Source organism: Chlorocebus sabaeus, chromosome 14 (assembly GCF_047675955.1).
Source record: "Chlorocebus sabaeus isolate Y175 chromosome 14, mChlSab1.0.hap1, whole genome shotgun sequence".
Taxonomy (NCBI): Eukaryota; Metazoa; Chordata; class Mammalia; order Primates; family Cercopithecidae; genus Chlorocebus; species Chlorocebus sabaeus.
Window position 1 is genome coordinate 36,909,912 of NC_132917.1, and position 19,830 is coordinate 36,929,741.

A 19,830-nucleotide genomic window follows, 5' to 3' on the forward strand; every position below is an offset into this window, starting at 1 on the left:
GAGTAAACAGACAACCCAGAGTGGGAGAAAATCTTCGTAAACTATGCATCCGAGAAAGGACCAATGTCCAGAATCTACAAGGAACTCAAAAAAGTCAGCAAGAAAAAATCCCATCAAAAAGTGGGCTAAGGATATGAACAGACAATTCTTAAAAAATACACAAATGGTCAAGAAACATGAAGAAATGCTCAACATCCCTAATTATCAGGGAAATGCAAATCAAAGCCACAGTGCAATACTACCTTACTCCTGCAAGAATAGCCATAGTTTAAAAATAAAAAAAATTTCAGATGTTGGCATGGATGTGGTAATAAGGGAACACTTTTACACTGCTGGTGGGAATGTAAACTAGTACAACCACTATGGTAAACAGTATGTAGAGTCTTTAAATAACTGAAAGGAGAACTATCATTTGATCTAGCAATCCCACCACTGAGTATCTACCCAGAGGAAAATAAGTCATTATATAAAAAAGACACTTACACACGCACATTTATAGCAGCACAATCTGCAATTGCAAAAATATGGAACCAACGTAAATGCCCATCAACTAATGAGTGGATAAAGAAAATGTGCTATACATATACCATGGAATGCTACTCATCCATGAAAAGGAGAGAAATAATGGCATTTGTAGCAACCTGAATAGAGCTGGAGACCATTATTCTAAGCGAAGTAATTCAGGAATGGAAAACCAAACATTCTATGTTCTCAGTTATAAATGGGAGCTAAGCAATGACGATGCAAAGGCTTAAGAATGATATAATGGACTCTGGGGACTTGGGGGGAAGAGTGGGAGGTAGTAGGGGATAAGAGTACACATTGGGTGCAGTGTACTGCTTGGGTGATGGGTGCACCAAAATCTCAGAAATCGCCACTAAAGAACTTATCCATGTAACCAAACACCCTACCTGTTCCCCCAAAACAATGGAAATAATGATAAAAAATTTTAAAAAATGAATGAAAAGATGATCTAGAGATATTTGAATGCAAGAAACAATTCAAAATGTGGAAAATAATTTCCACTTAACACCTTTCTTAAAAACAACCCCCACCCACCCCTGGATTTTATTAACCAAATTTAGGAGAGTTAATTTCCCAAAATGATAATGACACCTCTCACATCGATACTGCTTTTAAAAGATACTGAATGCATTTTCTTACCTTGAAATGAGCCAGCAAAGTCAAAATCATTTGTACCTTTTCTCTTGCTTCTCTTAGTATTGACTTTGGAGTGGACTTCAAGTTCTGTTACATGAAAAAATTTGCTATTAAGCAACTGAAAAACAATAGGACTGGAAAATATTACTCCAAGATATGCTAAAATCTTTATTCTAATGTAAGGCACTGTACTGCTATTCCATGTGGGTTTCATAATTCCACTAGCATAGGCTTGAGGACAGACTGAGAGCAAGACTCTAAGAATTGGCATAGTTATAATATTTTGTGCAAGTACAAAATTTTCTAAATAGCTTCATTAATAAGACCAAATAATATAAAACCCCTTAAAACAAGAAACTTCTGTTGTGGTTCAGAATAAGTAGAAGAAGAATGTTAGGCAGGCATGTGCATGCTGGAAGTATGTGAAAGGACAGAAAGGTCAGACAATAGTCCAGAGACAATTCTGGGTGTTCCTTGCTAATTTACAAGATAAAATATTCACCTTCATCTATGCTGGGCTATGATGAATACTGATTAACTTTTATAGACTGCTAATTACTATTAAAAAATGGCAGCATTTCAGCTCAACATGTATTGTACAGAGAAGCTAGTTGCTGGTTAAAGTAAAAGTCCAAAACTCAAAAAACTGCTTAAAAGAAAACACACACAACACACAATAAAAACCCTTCAGCTCCAAATAAGAAGGGAAAAGGTCCCATTTAAGTTTCTGGCTGACATGAATATTAATTTGAACACAGGGCTATATTAAAAACCTTTAGCAGAAAAACTAACTTAAGGCTGAGGAAGTGAGGAAGATACAGTTTATGTCTTATTTTAAAAAATGCTTACCTGGAACGCTCTCATTTTCATCATCTAACACATCCATGAATGTTCCTCCATCTTCATCAATTTCAGCAAATTCTTCATCATCCATACTTCCTAAAGAAACTTCATCGTCATCCAAGTTACCAAGTTCACCATCACTACCTTCTGAATCTTCATCTAATGTGTTATCCTTAGCTCCTTTTGTTCTCTTTTTCACGTTACTGGAAAAAAACACAATTTGTAATACAAAAGGAGGCAGTATTTTCTAAAGTAGTGTTTTGTTGACTACTAGGGCAGTAGGCTATTAAATGACTTAGAGGAGAAAGCTTTGCAGACTGCTTAGAGTAAGTAATAACGTGCTTTATAAAGGTCAAAGATGAAAGTACTGTATCCACTTCCCAAACTTGAATACATTTCCCCTTTATGTCATATAGTTCTGTGGTCTACTGTTCTGACGGACAATTTGGGAAATGCTAGAAAAATAGGAAGGAGAAGATAGAAGTATGTTACCCAGCAAAATCCATGTCATCCTTTCCAGAGCTGAAACAGTTATCATCTTCAAATGTGTCTGCCAGAGAATATAGAAATTGTGAGATACAACAAAGAATGACAAGCTTGACATACATCTTGTATCTGAATAAATTATTCTAACAGTCATGATTCTGCTGTTTATGACAAGTAAACACCAAAACAATATAAATGTGACTGTTACTAGTATATCTTAATAATGCATACAAACCTGTGAAATACTGATCTTAAATTCCAAAACTAAAGAAGGATCCAGTTAATTTCGGCTCTTTCTACAGTTCTTTTATGGAATGAGGGTAAATATCAAATAAAATGGTATTTGGCAATTGTATTCCTTTTTACTCTATTAGAACTACTTAGGTGCTCATGTTTAATAGGTGTGATACAATATATAACACCTCATGCTTGTAATCCCAGCACTTTGGGAGGCTGAGGTAGAGTGATCACCAGCCTGAGCAACACAGCAAGACCCTATCTCTATTAAAAAACAAACAAACAAAAAACAAAAACAAAGTAGCCCGACATCATGGCATGTACCTGTAGTCCCAGCTACCCGTGGGGTTGAGGCAGGAAGATCGGTTGAGCCCAGAAGGTCTAGGCTGCAGGGCTGCAGTGAGTTGTGACTGTGCCATTGCACTCCAGCCTGGGAGACAGAGAGATCCTGTCTCAAAACAAACAAACAAAACCCCCCAAAAACAACAACAAAAAAGTATGTAACATGTGAAATCAGTGTCTTTCCAATTTACCATGTTTTTTGTTTAAGTCTATTTTCAATCAAAATTTCTCTAGCTTTGTAGATTAAAGATAAAAAAGATGAAACAGTAGACTATTGCTATCAATTACTACTGCTATACGATATACTATAATAGATTATGAATGGTAAAAAGGATTTCTATTTCACATGAGATTTGGCTGTAACAATGAATAGACAAATATAATTTTTTTCTTATATGGACTATCCAAAGCACAAATCATGCATTTTTCTGGTGCAAACGTGGGTGAATTACCATATATCATAAAAATATTTCTTTTTTTTTTTTTTGAGACAGGGTTTCATTCTGTCACCCAGGCGAGAGTGCAGTGGCGCAATCTTGGTTCACTGCAACCTCTGACTCCTGGATTCAAGTGATTCTCGTGCCTCTGCTTCTCAAGTAGCTGGGACTACAGGTGTGCGCCACCATGCCTGGCTCATTTTTTGGTGTTTTCAGTAGAGACAGGGTTTCACCATATTGGCCAGGCCGGTGTCGAACTCTTAACCTCAAACGATCTGCCTGCCTTGGCCTGCCAAAGTGCTGGGATTACAAGTGTGAGCCACAGCACCTGGCCCCAAATATTTCTTAATCTTCCGCTGTGATATGCATGATATTCTTAGCTAAATGATTTTTTAAAACCAAGGCTACCTCTCCCACTAATGTTCCATGGTCTATTAACACATAATAGTAGATTATTTTACAAAGAGTCAACACAACAAATTACCAATCAGTTTTTCAAATTCCTCATCATCCACGTCTTCTATACTTTCTTCATCTGTATCCCGTTTTTGTTTCTCTTTAACAGCAACTTTTTTATAATACCTAAAATAATATTCATGTTATATATTTGACAATTTTATTAAAGGTCTAATCTTACTATAATCAAAGCACCTATGACCAGTGGCAAACCACAACTGTAAAATCTTAAGTATACTCAGTTGGAAATAAATGACTGAAATTTGTATGTAATATACACAAAATAGTTTAACTCAATAAAAAGTAGCTGGAATCTTTTAAGTGTAATACATTTCAAAGAATAATATTTTATCAGCCCTATTCTTGTATTAGAATACAGCAAAACTTAGCCATGTACAGATGTAATCAAACCCTCAAAATTATTCATTCTAAATGATTTTAAAAAACAAGCCAAATCAAACCTAATTAACCAGTCAACCAGATGAGATAAGAAGTACTTTACTACCATAAGGCATTAGGTTATAATACTAGTTGGTTTAGGACTTATTTCTATAGCAGTGCACTGAATTTTTCTGAATCCATTCTAAGGGCCATGGTCTGGATAAATTACTCATGCTTTATCACTATATTAAACTAAGGTAGATTTTAAGCCAAAAAAAAAAAATTACTATAAAAAGAAATTAAAGGCTAAATTTCAAAAAGTCAGAAGCATAAAACAAAATTTATATGCTAAATTAACAAAACTCCCAGATTTACTTTAGTTTTACTAAGATATATTAAGATTAGCAAAATGACTGATTTGTAAATTTCCTTAACAAACACAGACACATCCTTTGATCTTTTCAAAATATGCTGATTTTGAAATTCAAAATTTAAATTTTGGCAGTTTCCCCAAATGAAACTATATTATGTATAGTACCTGTGGAAAAACACTTCATCCACTGGTATTTGGCTTTCTTCTTTTGCAAGGAATTCCTTACTGTTCACTACAAAAATAAATTTAAACATTTTAATGTAACATAGCGATTCCCTTTATGTTACTTAAGCTCTTAAGACAAAATACAGCATAATCTGTAATTCTAAAAATCTCAAAATTGTAAGGAAGGTAGACAGAAGGGACCCTGGAGTGCAAGGGACAGTCTCTGAAAAAGTCTGTGTGAAGACCCAACATTGGAAACTTCACTGGCTACAGCATAAAGTAGGCAGTACACAGCCGTCAGTGCAGTTACAGTGAAACAACAGGGTTCTCTTACTGTTCTTCAGTTGCATCCAGGACCCAAATTTCAAGAGAAAAATTCAAGGAGTTATTTTAATAAATAATCACTTTAAACTTGTCATTTTCAGCTCAAAGAATGACAAGCTTGCCATTAATGCTTGCCATTCTGGGAATAAACAGGAAGTAAACAGAGTTTTCCTTTATACTGAGGAAAACTAAGACATAAGGAACTACAAGAAAGTGGTTTTATCTCTTCAGAATAAAAATTTCTGACTCATCCTGAGTAAAAGGAGATTTGACTTTTACTTCTAACTTACTAACTGTGGGTAAGTCCTTTTACATCTCTGGACCTCTGTGAAGTAAGTCACTGGAAATTAAATGATCTTTAAGGTCTAATTTAACCCTAGTCTCTGAACAAAAGGGAGATGAGATCTGGTATGCAAAGAAGTGTCTGCATTGAATAGAATAGACTCAGATCCAGAAGATGGCTAGCGAATATAGAAGTAGGTTATTAACTAAGTTTAAAATGATGCTCTGTGACAAAACCAGCTGTGGGTTTTTGTGCTTCTAAGCTAATATTAGAGAGCTTTCAGATGGTCTGAATTGTAAGCAATAGTAATTATATACACAGGGGTTGTTGATGAAGCTATGGATGATAAAATGGTGATAACTGTCAAAGCTGGGTGATGGTAATTGGGGGGGTTCATCATACTATTTTGTTTACTTTGGATATGTTTCAAATTTGCTGTAATAATGTTAAAAAAAAGATGGCTAATGTCTTTGGTGCTCAGGTTTTATTCTGATAAATTAGAACAAAGAATAATACAATTTATGCATTTTTGTCTTACACTGTCTTTTCAGTTTCAACTGTCTAAGCTTTATACTTACCAGGAAGATGACGAATATCCTTAATAAAATGTTTCCTTTTCGGCTGCATCACAACACTATCTGTGTTTTCTGAAATGTAAAATTATGACAGTATAATGCAAAACCTAGTTATAAGCTCATTGTTTATTATGTATGAAAAATGAAAACCAAATAATTCACTAAATAGAAGCATACCTTTGCCTTTATGGGGCTTTGGATTTCGGTATACAAATCGATCCAAAAATCTCATTAGAGTGAAATCCTGCAGGGGGTCCCCCGAATACTGAATATAGTTTCCCTGAAAAGTGGAGGGGGAATTAAAAAACTTAATTCAAATTATATCTATGCATCCAGGTAAGAAAAAGGAAAAAGATAACTTCTATTACATTGTATTGAAGATACAAATATGCAATAAATGACTCTTCAAATATCTCTCTCATGCACATTATACTTAAGAAATTAAACACACAGATACATATACACACATATTCTAGAATGTAACATTGATTTGATGGATAGACTAATAATATTAATAATGTAGGCCACCTAACCATTAATCACGAACCAAACCCTGAAGTGGCAAACACAGCAAATGGGAAAGTGAGGCAGTCTTTCTCCAGGAGAGGAGCTACAAGGTAATAAATAAATAACTGCTGTGGCTTTCTAATGTCTTATTGCTTCCATTCAACTCAGAGTGGGAAAAATTATCTGCTGTTTTGTACGATACAAGTCATTGCTCCTTTACTCGAGCAGTAAAATGTACAAGATTCTCTGTTAAACACTGTATGACCAATTATTATCTAAAATGATTCTACTTTTTTCTTCTCATCTTTTGATATTTTAGACTCACCTGAAGGATGGTCTTTGCAAAAAGGGCCACAGAGGGATGAAAATGCACAGATAACTAAAAAGAAAAATGTGAATAATATCAATATTTCTAAGGTTGACACTTAGTACATTTATAGTTTATTTAAGAAAATCGGGCTGGGTACGCTGGCTCACACCTGTAATCCCAGCACTTTGGGAGGTTCAGGCAGGCAGATCACTTGAGACCAGAAGTTGAGACCAGCCTGGGCAATATGGTGAAACCCTATGTCTACAAAAACAATCAGGGCATGATGGTGCGCACCTGTAGTCCCAGCTACTCAGGAGGCTAAAGTGGAAGGTGCCTGGGCCCAGGAGGTTGAGGCTGCAGTGAGCCGAGATGGCGCCACTGCACTCCAGCCTGGGTGACAGAGCGAGACCCTATTTCAACAACAACAACAACAAAGAAAATGCAAAAATTTGAAATTTAAGCCAATACATTAAACAAGTGATTCTCAAAACATTTTGGTCTCAGAACCATTTCATACACTTAAAAACCAAAAATTTCATCAGTTTCCATTTAACAGGGTTATATCTACAGACACGTGTCATAAAAATAAACAGAAAAATTATAAATACTTGTAGGTTCATTAAAATAACAAAGCTACTACATATTAATAAATAGCATATTTATGAAAAATAATTATGCTTCAGGACAAAATATATAGTGAGTAGCATTATTTTACAGTTTTGCAAATCTCTTTAATGTCTGGCTTAACAGAAGACAGTGATTCTTTCATCTGCTTCTATATTCCATGTTGAAATATACATAGAAAATCTGGCCTCACACGTGTAGAAAAAATCTTTCACATAACTGTGAATTTCTTCTTTAGTACTATACCAAAACCAAAGATTAGTTGTAATATGGAATCTGAAACCCATATTCAATTGGCTTTTGGTACTTGCTACTTAAAATTATTTGGTCTACTTTGAATCAATCGTTTGTCCACTCAAGAATTTGTAATATTCAGGTGGCACAGTGGCTCACGCCTGTAATCCCAGCACTTTGGGAGGCTGAGGTAGGCGGATCACATGAAGTCAGGAGTTCAAGACCAGCCTGGACAACATGGCAAAACGCTGTGTGTACTAAAAATTAAAAAATTAGCTGGGCATGGTGCCATGCTCCTGTAATCCCAGTTACTTAGGAGGTGGAGGTTGCAGTGAGCCGAGATTGCGCCACTGCACTCCAGTTTGGGCGGCAACAGAGCCTTCTCTGTCTCAAAAAAAAAAAAGGATTTGAAACATTGTGCATTGGTCATTGGAAAAAATACCACATGCAGTCCTTCCAAATGTTGGCACATTTCATTATACTTTACCACAAAAATCACATTCTTAGAACCACTGATTTCATCAGTAAAGTTTTTATAAATTAAGAAACTGTCAAGCCCAAGGTGGTGGTTACAAGATTTTTAACACTTTAATCTTTGCTCGAAAGCTTTATTTTTGAATTTTATTGTTGACAACAAATACTGCCAGCTTTTTTGTTTCATTCATTTTCAAGAAAATGTCTCCCAAATACCTAAGTCTGAAAAACCAGTTTGTCAGTTAGTCTTTCATGAAAGAGCAGCTAGATGAGCTTGCAACAACTGGTAAGCACTTGTCCTTGAGACACGTGACAACCTTCACACTTTAGGTAGGCAGCAGAGGTATGTTACGCATACTTGCTATATATGCACACAAAATACTAAAAAGACATGTACTTTAGGGTCAAGATACTAAAATCAATAATTCTCCCTGTGTCATCATTCTTAAGTTATACTGGCTTTTTTTTTTAATTGCACATATGTGGCAGTGATGAATATAATGGCTTCTGATGCAGCTTGGTGCTATCTTTATTCAGGATAAGCTGCAGCAATTTTACCTATCATTTATTTTATAGTATCAGTGCCACTGTTAACACAGTGATGAAAACAGATAATGTACTGGTATTACTATGAAAAGAGCTGTGGGCTAGGCACTGTGGCTCGCGCCTGTAACCCCAGCACTTTGGGAGGCCAAGGCAGGCGGATCACGAGGTCAGATCAAGACCATCCTGGCTAACATGGTGAAACCCCGTCTCTACTAAAAATACAAAAATAATTAGCCAGGTATGGTGGCGGGTGCCTATAGTCCCAGCTACCTGGGAGGCTGAGGCAGGAGAATGGCGTGAACCTGGGAGGCGGAGCTTGCAGTGAGCTGAGATTGTGCCACTGCACTCCAGCCTGGGCTACAGAGCTAGACTCTGTCCAAAAAAAAAAGCTGTGTCCGACTCACTAAAAAGATATCAGGAACTCTTAGAGGTCTGGTCGCACTCTGAGAATAGTTGCATAGGAAGATACTTATTGGCTTTACACAAAAGTCACAGAAAGGTTATTAGAAGTATGAATTCCTCTTATGAATTTAGAAAAGTAACTTTATTTACAAAAAAATTTATCACAACTTTTCAGATATATCTAATGAATAAAGCAAAATTTATCCATTTTCTCAACTCTACATGCAATAATCTACCTACAAAAAGCAACAGTTATAACCCACGTATATATCCTTATTTTACATGCACATTTAAGATTTTCTACAAAATGAATACCTCGCATAGTACCTTCCCCCAAATGTGGACTTTTAATGTTTATTAATGCTTATAATTATCATGAAAAAAAAAAAAAAACTTCAAGGCATTACATCCACAAGGGCAAAAATATACAGCATAAATGAATTAAAAGATAATTTGAAATTATTTTACCTTTTTGAGTTCCCAAAGACTTGTATTTTCAGCTCCACAGAACAGAGGATTTCTACTGAATGGATCATATTTATTTAACTGTTTCCCACCTAGGAATAACAAAAAAATACGATTTCTCAAATGCTTTATTCCTAGCCCAAGAGGTCATTAAAAGCACCACCATTAATATTCTCAACAGATATTTCCAACATTCTTACTTAGCTAAGCAACCTAGATTAAAAACTGAGCTCCCTCAAGAATTTGTCTTGGTACTTGAGCTAGCATCGGCTCTTGAATAAAGCAGGGAACATGTTTATCCCAACCACTAAAAGCTTTCTTCAAGGCCAGGTGCAGTGGCTCACACCTGTAATCACAGCACTTAGGGAGGCTGAGGCCAGTGATCATTTGAGTCCCGGAGTTCGAGACCAGCTTGGGCAAAATGGTGAAACCCCGTCTCTTACAAAAAATACAACAAAAAAACTAGCCACGTGTGGTAGTGTGTGCCTGTAGTCCCAGCTATTCGGGAGGCTGAGGTGGGAGGATCACGTGAGCCCAGGAGATGGGAGTTGCAGTGAACCAAGATCATGCCATTGTGATCCAGCCTTCATGACCGAGCAAGACCCTGACTCAAAAATAACTAAAAGCTCCCTTTCAAAACTTCTGCCTTGGCTGGGTGCATTGGCTCATGCCTATAATCCCAGCACTTTGGGAAGCCAACATGAAAGGCTGCTTGAGTCCAAGAGTTCAGGACCAGCCTGGGCAAGAGAGTGGGATTTCGTCTCTACAAAAAAAACGACTAGCCAGACCTGGTGGCATAAGCCGGTAGTCCCGGCTACCTGGGAGGCTGAGGTGGGAAGATCACTTGAGTTCAGGAGTTTGAGGTTGCAGTGAGCCGTAATGGCTCATTGTACTCCAGCCTGGCCTGGGTGACAGTGAGACCCTGTCTCAAAAAAATCAAAAACCAAACCAAAAAACCCCAAACTTCTCCCTTTTCTAAATGGCAAGAAAAGGTACCCATTTTGGGGTCAAAGAGGTTGGAAACGTTAAGATGGAAATAATATGAAGATGAACTAGGTCTAAAGTCTTTTGGAGCTTTAGAGTGCTCCAAATATTTGTCATGAAAGTATGCCCAGAAATAATTCTCACTTGGAACAGGTCTGCCATTATCTTCATGTTTTCAGAAACTCAGGATTTAAAAAATTTAAAACAAAGATTTTCAGAACTAGGAACTGACTACCTTCCAACACCCATGCTCTTCATCCTTCTAAAGGATTATTCTCTCAGTTTAGTCTTCAGGGGAACTGATGGATTCTTCTCAAACTTTTCTGGCAGCTATCAGACTTCTCTTTTGTACTTCACAAACTGAAATTTGTAGATGAATTAATTTGACCGTGAGTCCCAAAGCAAGTTGAAGAAATGGGCCTGGCACCACATTTCTTGAACCTCAAGGCTAGTGTTTTCTTTACAGCCTCAAATGAAGAGGCTGCATTTCTAAGATTTCTTTTGACTCTAACATCCTATTAATTTAGTTTGGTGTGTGTATAGGAAACCACTTAAAGTTTCTATCTTGAACAGAAAGTTTTCTATCCCTAAAATATTACTTTAAGAAACTGTGGGCCAGGTACAGTGGCTCACGCTTGTAATCCCAGCACTTCGGGAGGCCAAGGCAGGCAGATCACCTGAGGTCAGGAGTTCGAGACCAGCCTGGCCAACATGGTGAAACCCCACCTCTAGTAAAAATACAAAAATTAGCTGGGTGTGGTGGCACAAGCCTGTAATCCCAGCTACTTGGGAGGCTGAGGCAGGAGAATCACTTGAACCTGGGAGGTAGAGGTTGCAGTGAGCCGAGATCGTGCCTCTGCACTCCAGCCTGGACGACAGAGTGAGACTCTAAATAAATAAATAAGTAAAATGGTAGAATGCTAGTTTCTATGAAAATCAAAGAGAAACAAACTCCCTGGTTTAAAAATTCAAGAGAATAAAGATTTAAAAAACCCACCTTTCAAATTATCAAAGTGCACCCAGGAAGCAATCTCTGGTTTTTTGGTTTCTATATCACTTTCAGGAACCGTTTCCTCTGTCTCAAGTTTTTTCACCATCTCTGTTTCTTTGTCTGCATCAGTGAATTTTTCCATGTCTTCATCATCATTTGCATCAATAAAATGTTCTTCATCATCAGACTCCTAACAAACACATAGTTTCATAAATCTACATAAATCAACTAGAAGTTGCAATAAAGTCTGTGTTCCATTATGTGATGTAGAGTTTTACTTATTGCAACTCTGGTGAAACGTGAAAGTTCTAATAAAGTAAAATGATGGCCATCAGTGGTATTTAAACAAGAGAGGAGAGCACATCCTTATTTCTAAACATAACACAGTTAAGTTTTGAGCTAAGAACCCCTGAGCCCTAGGGACTCTATTACTTGCAAACAATTAGTCCTCAAGTAAATTTCTGACTTGTAAATAACCCTATGAGGTAGCTACTATTATTATTTCCATTTCATAGTTAACGAAGACGACTTAAGAGGTCCACTAAGTTTTACAGTCTTCCAAATCCCATACAATGGTAACTTCCAGTATAGTACAGTTTATTGCAAGTAGAAGAGTTGAGCAACATGCCCACCTAGTAAACTGTACAGCTGGTACTAAAATCTAGGTTTGTCCTATTCCAGAACTCACACTCATATGGTCCAGAGAACTAGGTTATTGTCATGTGAAGCAAAGAAAAACAAAACAAAAACCACCAATATATTTCAGCACCCACTCAATTTAAAAAGCAGTTGAAAAATATACCGGATGATCATCTAGTTGGCTTCTTAAACCTGGTTTTGCTTTAAGGATCTCAGACACAAGATATAAAGCTCCACATATAAATGGTGGCATTTGTTGACAAGTAACTTGAAGTAACCTCTTCACAAAAGCCTTCACCCGGCGCAACACAATGTCAGCTTTCAGAGATTTGTAGACAAGGTTAAGAAACATAGCTTGCTTGGAACACATCATCAACCCTGGATCCAACATCTTCCTGCAAAACAAAACCAAGGTCAAATATTTATGTATAAAACCATCTCCACAACCAACAGTCACATATTAGAAACAGCTACTAACCTCATCTTAGTTAGGGATAACTTTGCTGCTTATATTAGAACAAGAGACCTTGCCCTAAGAGGTAAGATGGAAGTCAATGACCAGAAAAGGATGATGATGGCACCAGGAAAAACCAACAATAACAACGACACCACCACCACCACCCACAGGAATGAAAAAAGAAAAACTCTTTTCCAAGTGTTTTTCTGTTTTCTATATCAACAGGGCACAGCCCTAACAGTATTCATAGAACCCCACCAGAAAAGCTAATCTAAAACCAGACAGTGAAAACTGACCCATGAAAGCAGAACATTAGAAGATTTGGGTTTTTGTCCTTGTATAACTGCCTACTAGCAGGGTGACCAGAGGCTGCCTCTTCATGGTGTTAGTGAAGACCATAGATGAATAGCAGAAAATTAAATTCTAAGGACTTCAGAGAATCTCTAGTCCAATGTACTAGCTGTGTAACACTCTCTCATACACACTATTCTCACTGCCCAGAGTGCTTCTCTCCAACTCTCTGCATGTCCACAGTATCCAAAATTGGTTCTTCTATTAGTCTCTCTCAGTTCCATGTTTGTGTCCTTCACAGTTTCACAAACTGGGTTTCCCTGCCTTTCCCTTCTCTCTCAAGGTCCAGTGAAATAGGGATTATGCCTGTGTTATTCACTGTTATAACCCCAGTGCCTGGCAGTTAATACTTTTACAAGACGGTTATCCAAATACTTGAACCTATTTAGCTATTATGTGCTTGCCTCTACCTAATGTCTGTCTTCTGTAGGCTGCTCTACTCTGACCTTATGATACTTTAAAAATTCTCTAGTCTAGATGCTGAATACTACACATGTCCCAACCAGTCTAGACCTCCAGATATTATGACACCTAGAATTAACACAATCCTCCAGATTAGCTCTACTAACACCTGGAATCATTACTTCCTTTGTTTTAAGTATTCCCATCAATTTTTTCCTACTAATACTAGAAATGAAGAGACTTAAGCTTGTGAAGCACTTTCCTATTGCTCTGCATACTCTGGGAAATATCACCCTTTTGGTAATATTCTGCGATATTCTGGATTATTCAATTTTCTCTCTTTACATTTAAATTTTCCAACATTTCCATCCAGTTTGCAACTTATTTTTAGGCATAAATTCCATCTAACATCAACAGAAACATTTGAGAAGAATTTAGACGGATATGTCTCTATCATTTCATGAAATATTTTCCTAAAGTTCTGATATTTTTGTAAACCAAATCATGTCATTTCTTTTATCCCTCAATTAACTAGGGGTTTTCTTAATGTGAAGGATTCTGAGTAAAACCAAGAGCAAACACACACTTTAAGAAGGCCTAAAGGCCCGTTAAGAAACTCCATTTGCGAGAGCTCTTGGCAAATAGTGATTTTAAAAACTTAAAAATGTACTCTTCCTCAGAGATGTTAGACTATGATGTTAAATAGAGACAGAAAAATGTTTCCAACACTTTCTAAAAATTAAAAATTCCTATGACCATCAAAAGTTCAAAATAATCAAACCACCCCCCCCTTCAAAACAAACAAACAAACAAAAAAACAAACAAAAACCTCAAGACCCCCAAAACCTCTACATTTTCAGCCTTGGAACTCTTTTCAAATTAACGATGTTAAGTATCTATTACTTCAAAGAGTTGTGGAAAGGCTTCTGAGAGTCTTTTTAGTGGACCAGAGCAATCAGTGCTATGAAATGTCATGAACTCTACAGCAAGTGGACCTGGATTTGCCACCTAACTTGGTCTCTTAATATCTGTGTGACCTTGCACAAATTATTGTACCTCACACACTGGAGAGCTGTTAAGAGGATTAAACTAAAGAAACATGTATGAGTATCAGTAATAAGGATAGCAGCCAACATTTCACATAGCACTATGTGTTGGGCACTGTTAAGCACTTCACATACACACAAAGATTACATGGGTTAACACACATAACCCCCCACCTTCATTAAAGCCCCAGTTCTGTCATTTACAAGCTGCAGAATCTTGTGCAAGTTTCAAAATCTTCATAATAATCATGAGATAGGTGCTTTTCTCTCCATGCTACACACAAATCCACTTAGGCATGATAACATGGGATGAATTATGTCTACCAATAGATTTTTAGTGGGGATCAAGTAATTTGCCCAAAGTTACACAGAAAACTAATGGCAGGGACTCAAACCTAGGCAGCGTGGCTTAAGTCTAAGATACTAACCACTACTCTATATTTTCTCACAAGATTATCTATGTAAATATATAAAATGAATTAGAAGGAAATATATTAATTTCTTGAACAGTTATGTTCTACTGCCTCTTAAACAGCTCCAAACTGTTTACACATTGCTGAAAATATGCCTCAATGAGTTGCAAAATTCAGTAAAGAAAATCTTAATCTCCATTAAACAAACAAACAAAAACCCTGCACCCCCCAAAACTCTCTACTTAACATACTTTCTTGTTTACCACAGCTCCTCTCTCTGCTGCCTCCCCCAATATGAACGTGAGTGTCTCCAGGGATGGGATTTCTGTTCGCTGTGCCTCCTGTGCACCTAGAGCATGGCACCATACTGTAGGCATTCAGAAAAGACTTGTTGAATGAGTTACTGTGTGAATGCATTCAATTGTGTGAAAGACAGCAGGGAAAAGACACAGGATTGAGAATGGGAAGACGGAAACTGCAATTATATCTGCAATGTTATTTCTTTAATATCCCAAAAGACTTAAAACAAATATAGCAAAATGTTAATTCTGAAATACTAGCTGGTAGATATGAATGATTCTTTTGGGTATTTTTCTGTATTTTACAACTTCTCAAAATGAAAAATGTATTCAAAGCAGCTAATATAATTTGTGTCCATCAGGGAAACAAAGATTAAGTGACTTACTTGAAGGTGGCGAGCAGCAAGCTGCTAAGGGGGCCTGAAATCCAATTTTCTAACTTTCTCTTGCCCCACAGAGGGCACTGCCTGTGCTGTACATCAAGTTATAGTTCACGTCTCATATTGGAATGCTATGTTCTTACCTGTATAATGCGGTGTAATATCGATCCGATATTGTCTGCTGAGAATTCATGACTTGGAAAAGCAACATTAAAGCCTGCACACTGGTATTAAAATTCACCATATGCAACACTTTAAACAGTGTGTCAATTTGCTCCCTCACTTTGTCATCACCAGTCTGGGAATAAGGGTACGCCCTATTAACACCTGTTAAAAGGGCGCTAAGCATTTTTGATTCAATATCTTTTTTTTTAATACAAGTCCGAAAAAAGCAAAAGTAAATAGTTATTAATTTGTTAGCCAGTTCACTTTCTTCATGGGACAGAGCCATTTGATTTAAAAAGCAAACTGCATAATATTGAGCTTTGGAGCTGATATTTGAGCGGAAGAGTAGCCTTTCTACTTCACCACACACAACTCCTTTCATATTGGGATGTTTACAAAGTAATGTCTCTAACAGATGGGAGGCTTTTGTGGCAATTCTGTTCTGAGGATCTCCCAGTTTATTTACCACTTGCACAAGAAGAGCCTTTTCTTCCTCAGGCTTGTTACAAAGCAGCTCATGAGCCACTGCAAGGGCTCGAGTTTTAGTGGTTACTAATGTATCATGACTTAAAGTTTCTAAGACCTGCACAAATTCAGCCACTAAGTGTTTCAGCTGGTGTTCAAAATACCATAATATCAGTCTTCTATCTCTTGAGTCCTTGTTGCCACTGGACAACTGTTCCAGTTTGTCAAAAGGATGCTGGCTGAAAATCCTCAGCTTCCGACTGTCTGGCAAAAGGTCTGTGATAAGCAACTCTTTGAAAGTATCCAAGGCCATGAGGCACTGCTGTTTGCTGCCCTTCTTTTTAACAAGGTTCACAAGAGTTTCTACAAACTGAAGTGTGTGAACGGCATCATCCTGAATAAGAAGAATCATGGCTGCCATCCTGTCACCTAGTGTCCCCGATGACACAATTGCCTTCATCCAGGTAGAAGAGGCTCCCTTTTGACTATTCGTCTTACTTTTGAATAAGTTGATTTCATGCTCATACAGCTTTTGAGCAAGGGTTTTGTAGTTAGATACAACATCCTGAGGCTGGGGTTTCAAAGAATATTCATTGCTATACTCCAGATCATACCATTTGCCTCCAGGCTTGAGTAACAAAGTCTGTCTCTCAAAAAATTCAAAGATGTTCTGTTTATCTTTCTTCACTTTCGGTGTGGTACTGCCGTTCTCATCAGAATGTGGTTCTGGCTTATTCTTATTTTTCACCTTATTAACTGATGTCCTTTGACTTTCTGCTGTATTTTTGTTATTTATTTTAGGTATTTTTACTTCTTTTTTGCTGGAATTTTCTTTTTTAGCTGGTTCATCTTCTTCAATTAAGCAAGCTTTTGTATACTTGGCCAAATTAAGATTTTGAATAAATGCTTCCAATTCACCTTGTTGAAGGTCATCAATTACTCCTTTTTTGCCTCCATCTATCACTTCCTCATTCTCATCCAAAGTAGCCAGCATAAGGTAATCTTGCTGCATTAAAAATATAAGTTAAAAATACATTACAAATGTGAAAAATAAAACCATAAAATAATAGGAAACACAACATAATTTTAAAAATAATTTCAGAATTGGAAAAATCCTTTCAAATTTGACATAAAACTCAGGGTCCACAAAGTAAAGGATAAGTAAATTTATCTTTCTCTCTCTTTCTTTTACACACACACACACACACACACACACACACTTTTTACTTCGATATAGGAAAAAACACAAATTATAAACTGGAAAAAAAAATACAAGCAACTCCTATCAAAGTAATTGGGTTTAACACCTTAATATAAAACTTTCTACACATCAGTAAGTGACAACCCCAAACAAAAATGTGCAAACGATATGAACAGTTCATAGAAAAAAAGGTTCTTTAAAAATATGAAAAGATGCTCAACCTCACTGACATTTAGAGAAATCCACATTAAAACCACAATGATACATCCATCTTTTAATTTATCAGATGAGCAAAGATACATTGCAAGATGAGCAAGATACAATGACAGGTGATGCTGGGGAAGGGGTAGGGGAAACGGCACTTTCATACATGGTTGATGTGAGTGTAACCTGACACAACCTACATGGAGGACAATTTGTCAACTCCAATTACGACCATTGAATACAAGGCACACATCTGTTGACCCAGCAGCTTCATTTCTAAAAATTAACTAATTGATTGAGACATGGTCTCGCTCTGTTGTCCAGGCTGTAGTGCAGTGACTTGACCATGGTTGAACTGTAGCCTCAACCTCTCAGGCTGAAGTGATCCTCCAATCTCAGCCTGTGGCTGGGACTACACGCCCAGCTATTAAAAAAAAACCTTTTTTTTGAGATGAGGTCTCCTTACGTTGCCCAGGCTGGTCTCAAACTCCTGGATTCAAGGTATCCTCCCACCTCCGACTCCCAAAGTGCTGGGATTATGGGTGTGAGCCACTGTGCCTGGCTCATTTGTACAAATTTGGACTACATATACACTTAAAAAAGTGGGGAAAAAATATTATGATTAAGGTTATTAACTGTAGTATTATTTAAAATAGTGAAAGACTGGCAATAATTTAAATATCCACAATAAGTGGCTGGTTAGATAAATTAAGACAGACAAAATGATTTATGCGGCCATATCAATAACACAGAACTTCATGCACTGATATAGAAGGATTTCTAAGAGAGAAAAGAAAGCAAAATATAGAGATAGGTGTATATATATGGTACTATTCATGTAAAAAATAATACACCCGTATTTCATACACATAAATATGTATATGCTTGAAAAGGTATATAGTATCCCTGAAAGATATAAACTACACTTGTAAAAATAATTGCTTCCTATCAGGGCAATTGTTACGGCTGAGATAAAAGTGGAAAAAATTGGACTTTTCACTACGTATCTTTAAAGTTTGTATCACGTGTATCATGTGTATATATTACCTATTCAAAACTTAAATATACACAAGCACAGAGCAAAACTGTGAATCTACTTATCTCTAACCAACTCCTCCACCCTGAAAGTCCAGTCTCCAAACAAAATAATATTAAAAACAAAGTTAATTTCTGTCCCTTATCTGCTTAAAATCTTCCAGTGGTTTTGCATCAAACTCAGAGCAAAAGCCTGCCCTCTTACCCCTTGGACCTCATTTCTTACCATTCTCCCCTTACCTCACTCTGCCTCTGCTACATTGGCATTTTGGCTGCTCATGGAATAGGTCAGGCACTCTTCTGCCTGTCTTTGCATTTTCTGTTCCAACCAGAAGGGCACATGGCTCACTCCTTCCTCTCCTTTAGGATTCTGCTCAAACATCTCCGTGATGTGTTTGTCGATCATCTCATTTAATACTAACGCGCTCCCACTCCTTATCGTCCTTCCGCACTACCCCGTGTCTGCTGTACTATGTATTTAAAAGTTTGTTTACTGTTTCTGTCCCTTAATTAGGATGTTCCAAAAAAGAGGGCTTCTGGGGCATACAGTGACACGTGCACGTACTCCACGAGAACAGAAATGAAAACTCCAATACCACTGGTGGTCAAAACACTCCTACCACAAGGTCGGGACCAAGAAAAGCTACTCTCCGACCTGATGGTGTGATGGTTATACCACGTCAATAAAATGAGAGGATCGCCTACATCCTAAGAAAGGCCAGAGAATACGACGTTCAACTGGAAACTTTTCTTTTGTAAACAGCCCTGGAAACCAGGGTGGGAAGCTCACAGAACACATGCTTCCGAGGCTGGGATCTGGGATCTGGGATCTGGGATCTGGGTCCTGGACGCCCGCGCTCTACGCAGCGCGGAAGCGGCGGGGCAGTCAGCCTAGCGACATTAGGGACTCCCCACGTCTGACCCCTTTTCCCGGAGCCCGCGGCAGTTACCTTGGTGCCTCCGAGCCGTAACACTTCCTCCAGGGAGAACCCATTCTCGGTTTCATTAGCATCATCCTCGTCCTCCTCGTCCGGATCTTCTACTGCCTCCTCGGGGCGCCAAGGCCGCTTGGCATGGAACTCCAAACGCTCCTTGGCTGCCGCCATGGCTAGCAGAGCATACGCTCTTGGAACTCAACGTATTTCCGCTCTGCCCGTGACGTAATTCCGGCCG

At 37.7% G+C, this 19,830-nt stretch overlaps 1 protein-coding gene across 1 annotated transcript in view; it reads right to left on the reverse strand.

The window, feature by feature from the left end:
• Positions 1 to 19,821, reverse strand: part of CEBPZ (CCAAT enhancer binding protein zeta) — a 27,726-nt gene extending 7,905 nt beyond the window's left edge. The window contains exons 1-13 of the mRNA XM_007970942.3: positions 19,608 to 19,821; positions 15,731 to 17,223; positions 12,403 to 12,634; positions 11,607 to 11,790; positions 9,629 to 9,717; positions 6,896 to 6,949; positions 6,241 to 6,343; positions 6,067 to 6,135; positions 4,882 to 4,948; positions 3,991 to 4,088; positions 2,497 to 2,554; positions 2,011 to 2,207; positions 1,165 to 1,248 (exon numbers count right to left, since the gene is read on the reverse strand). Coding sequence (XP_007969133.1) covers positions 1,165 to 1,248; positions 2,011 to 2,207; positions 2,497 to 2,554; positions 3,991 to 4,088; positions 4,882 to 4,948; positions 6,067 to 6,135; positions 6,241 to 6,343; positions 6,896 to 6,949; positions 9,629 to 9,717; positions 11,607 to 11,790; positions 12,403 to 12,634; positions 15,731 to 17,223; positions 19,608 to 19,763 — 2,884 coding nt within the window. The 5' untranslated portion in view covers positions 19,764 to 19,821. The remainder of the gene's footprint in view (positions 1 to 1,164; positions 1,249 to 2,010; positions 2,208 to 2,496; positions 2,555 to 3,990; positions 4,089 to 4,881; positions 4,949 to 6,066; positions 6,136 to 6,240; positions 6,344 to 6,895; positions 6,950 to 9,628; positions 9,718 to 11,606; positions 11,791 to 12,402; positions 12,635 to 15,730; positions 17,224 to 19,607) is intronic.
• Positions 19,822 to 19,830: the final 9 nt, after the last annotated feature.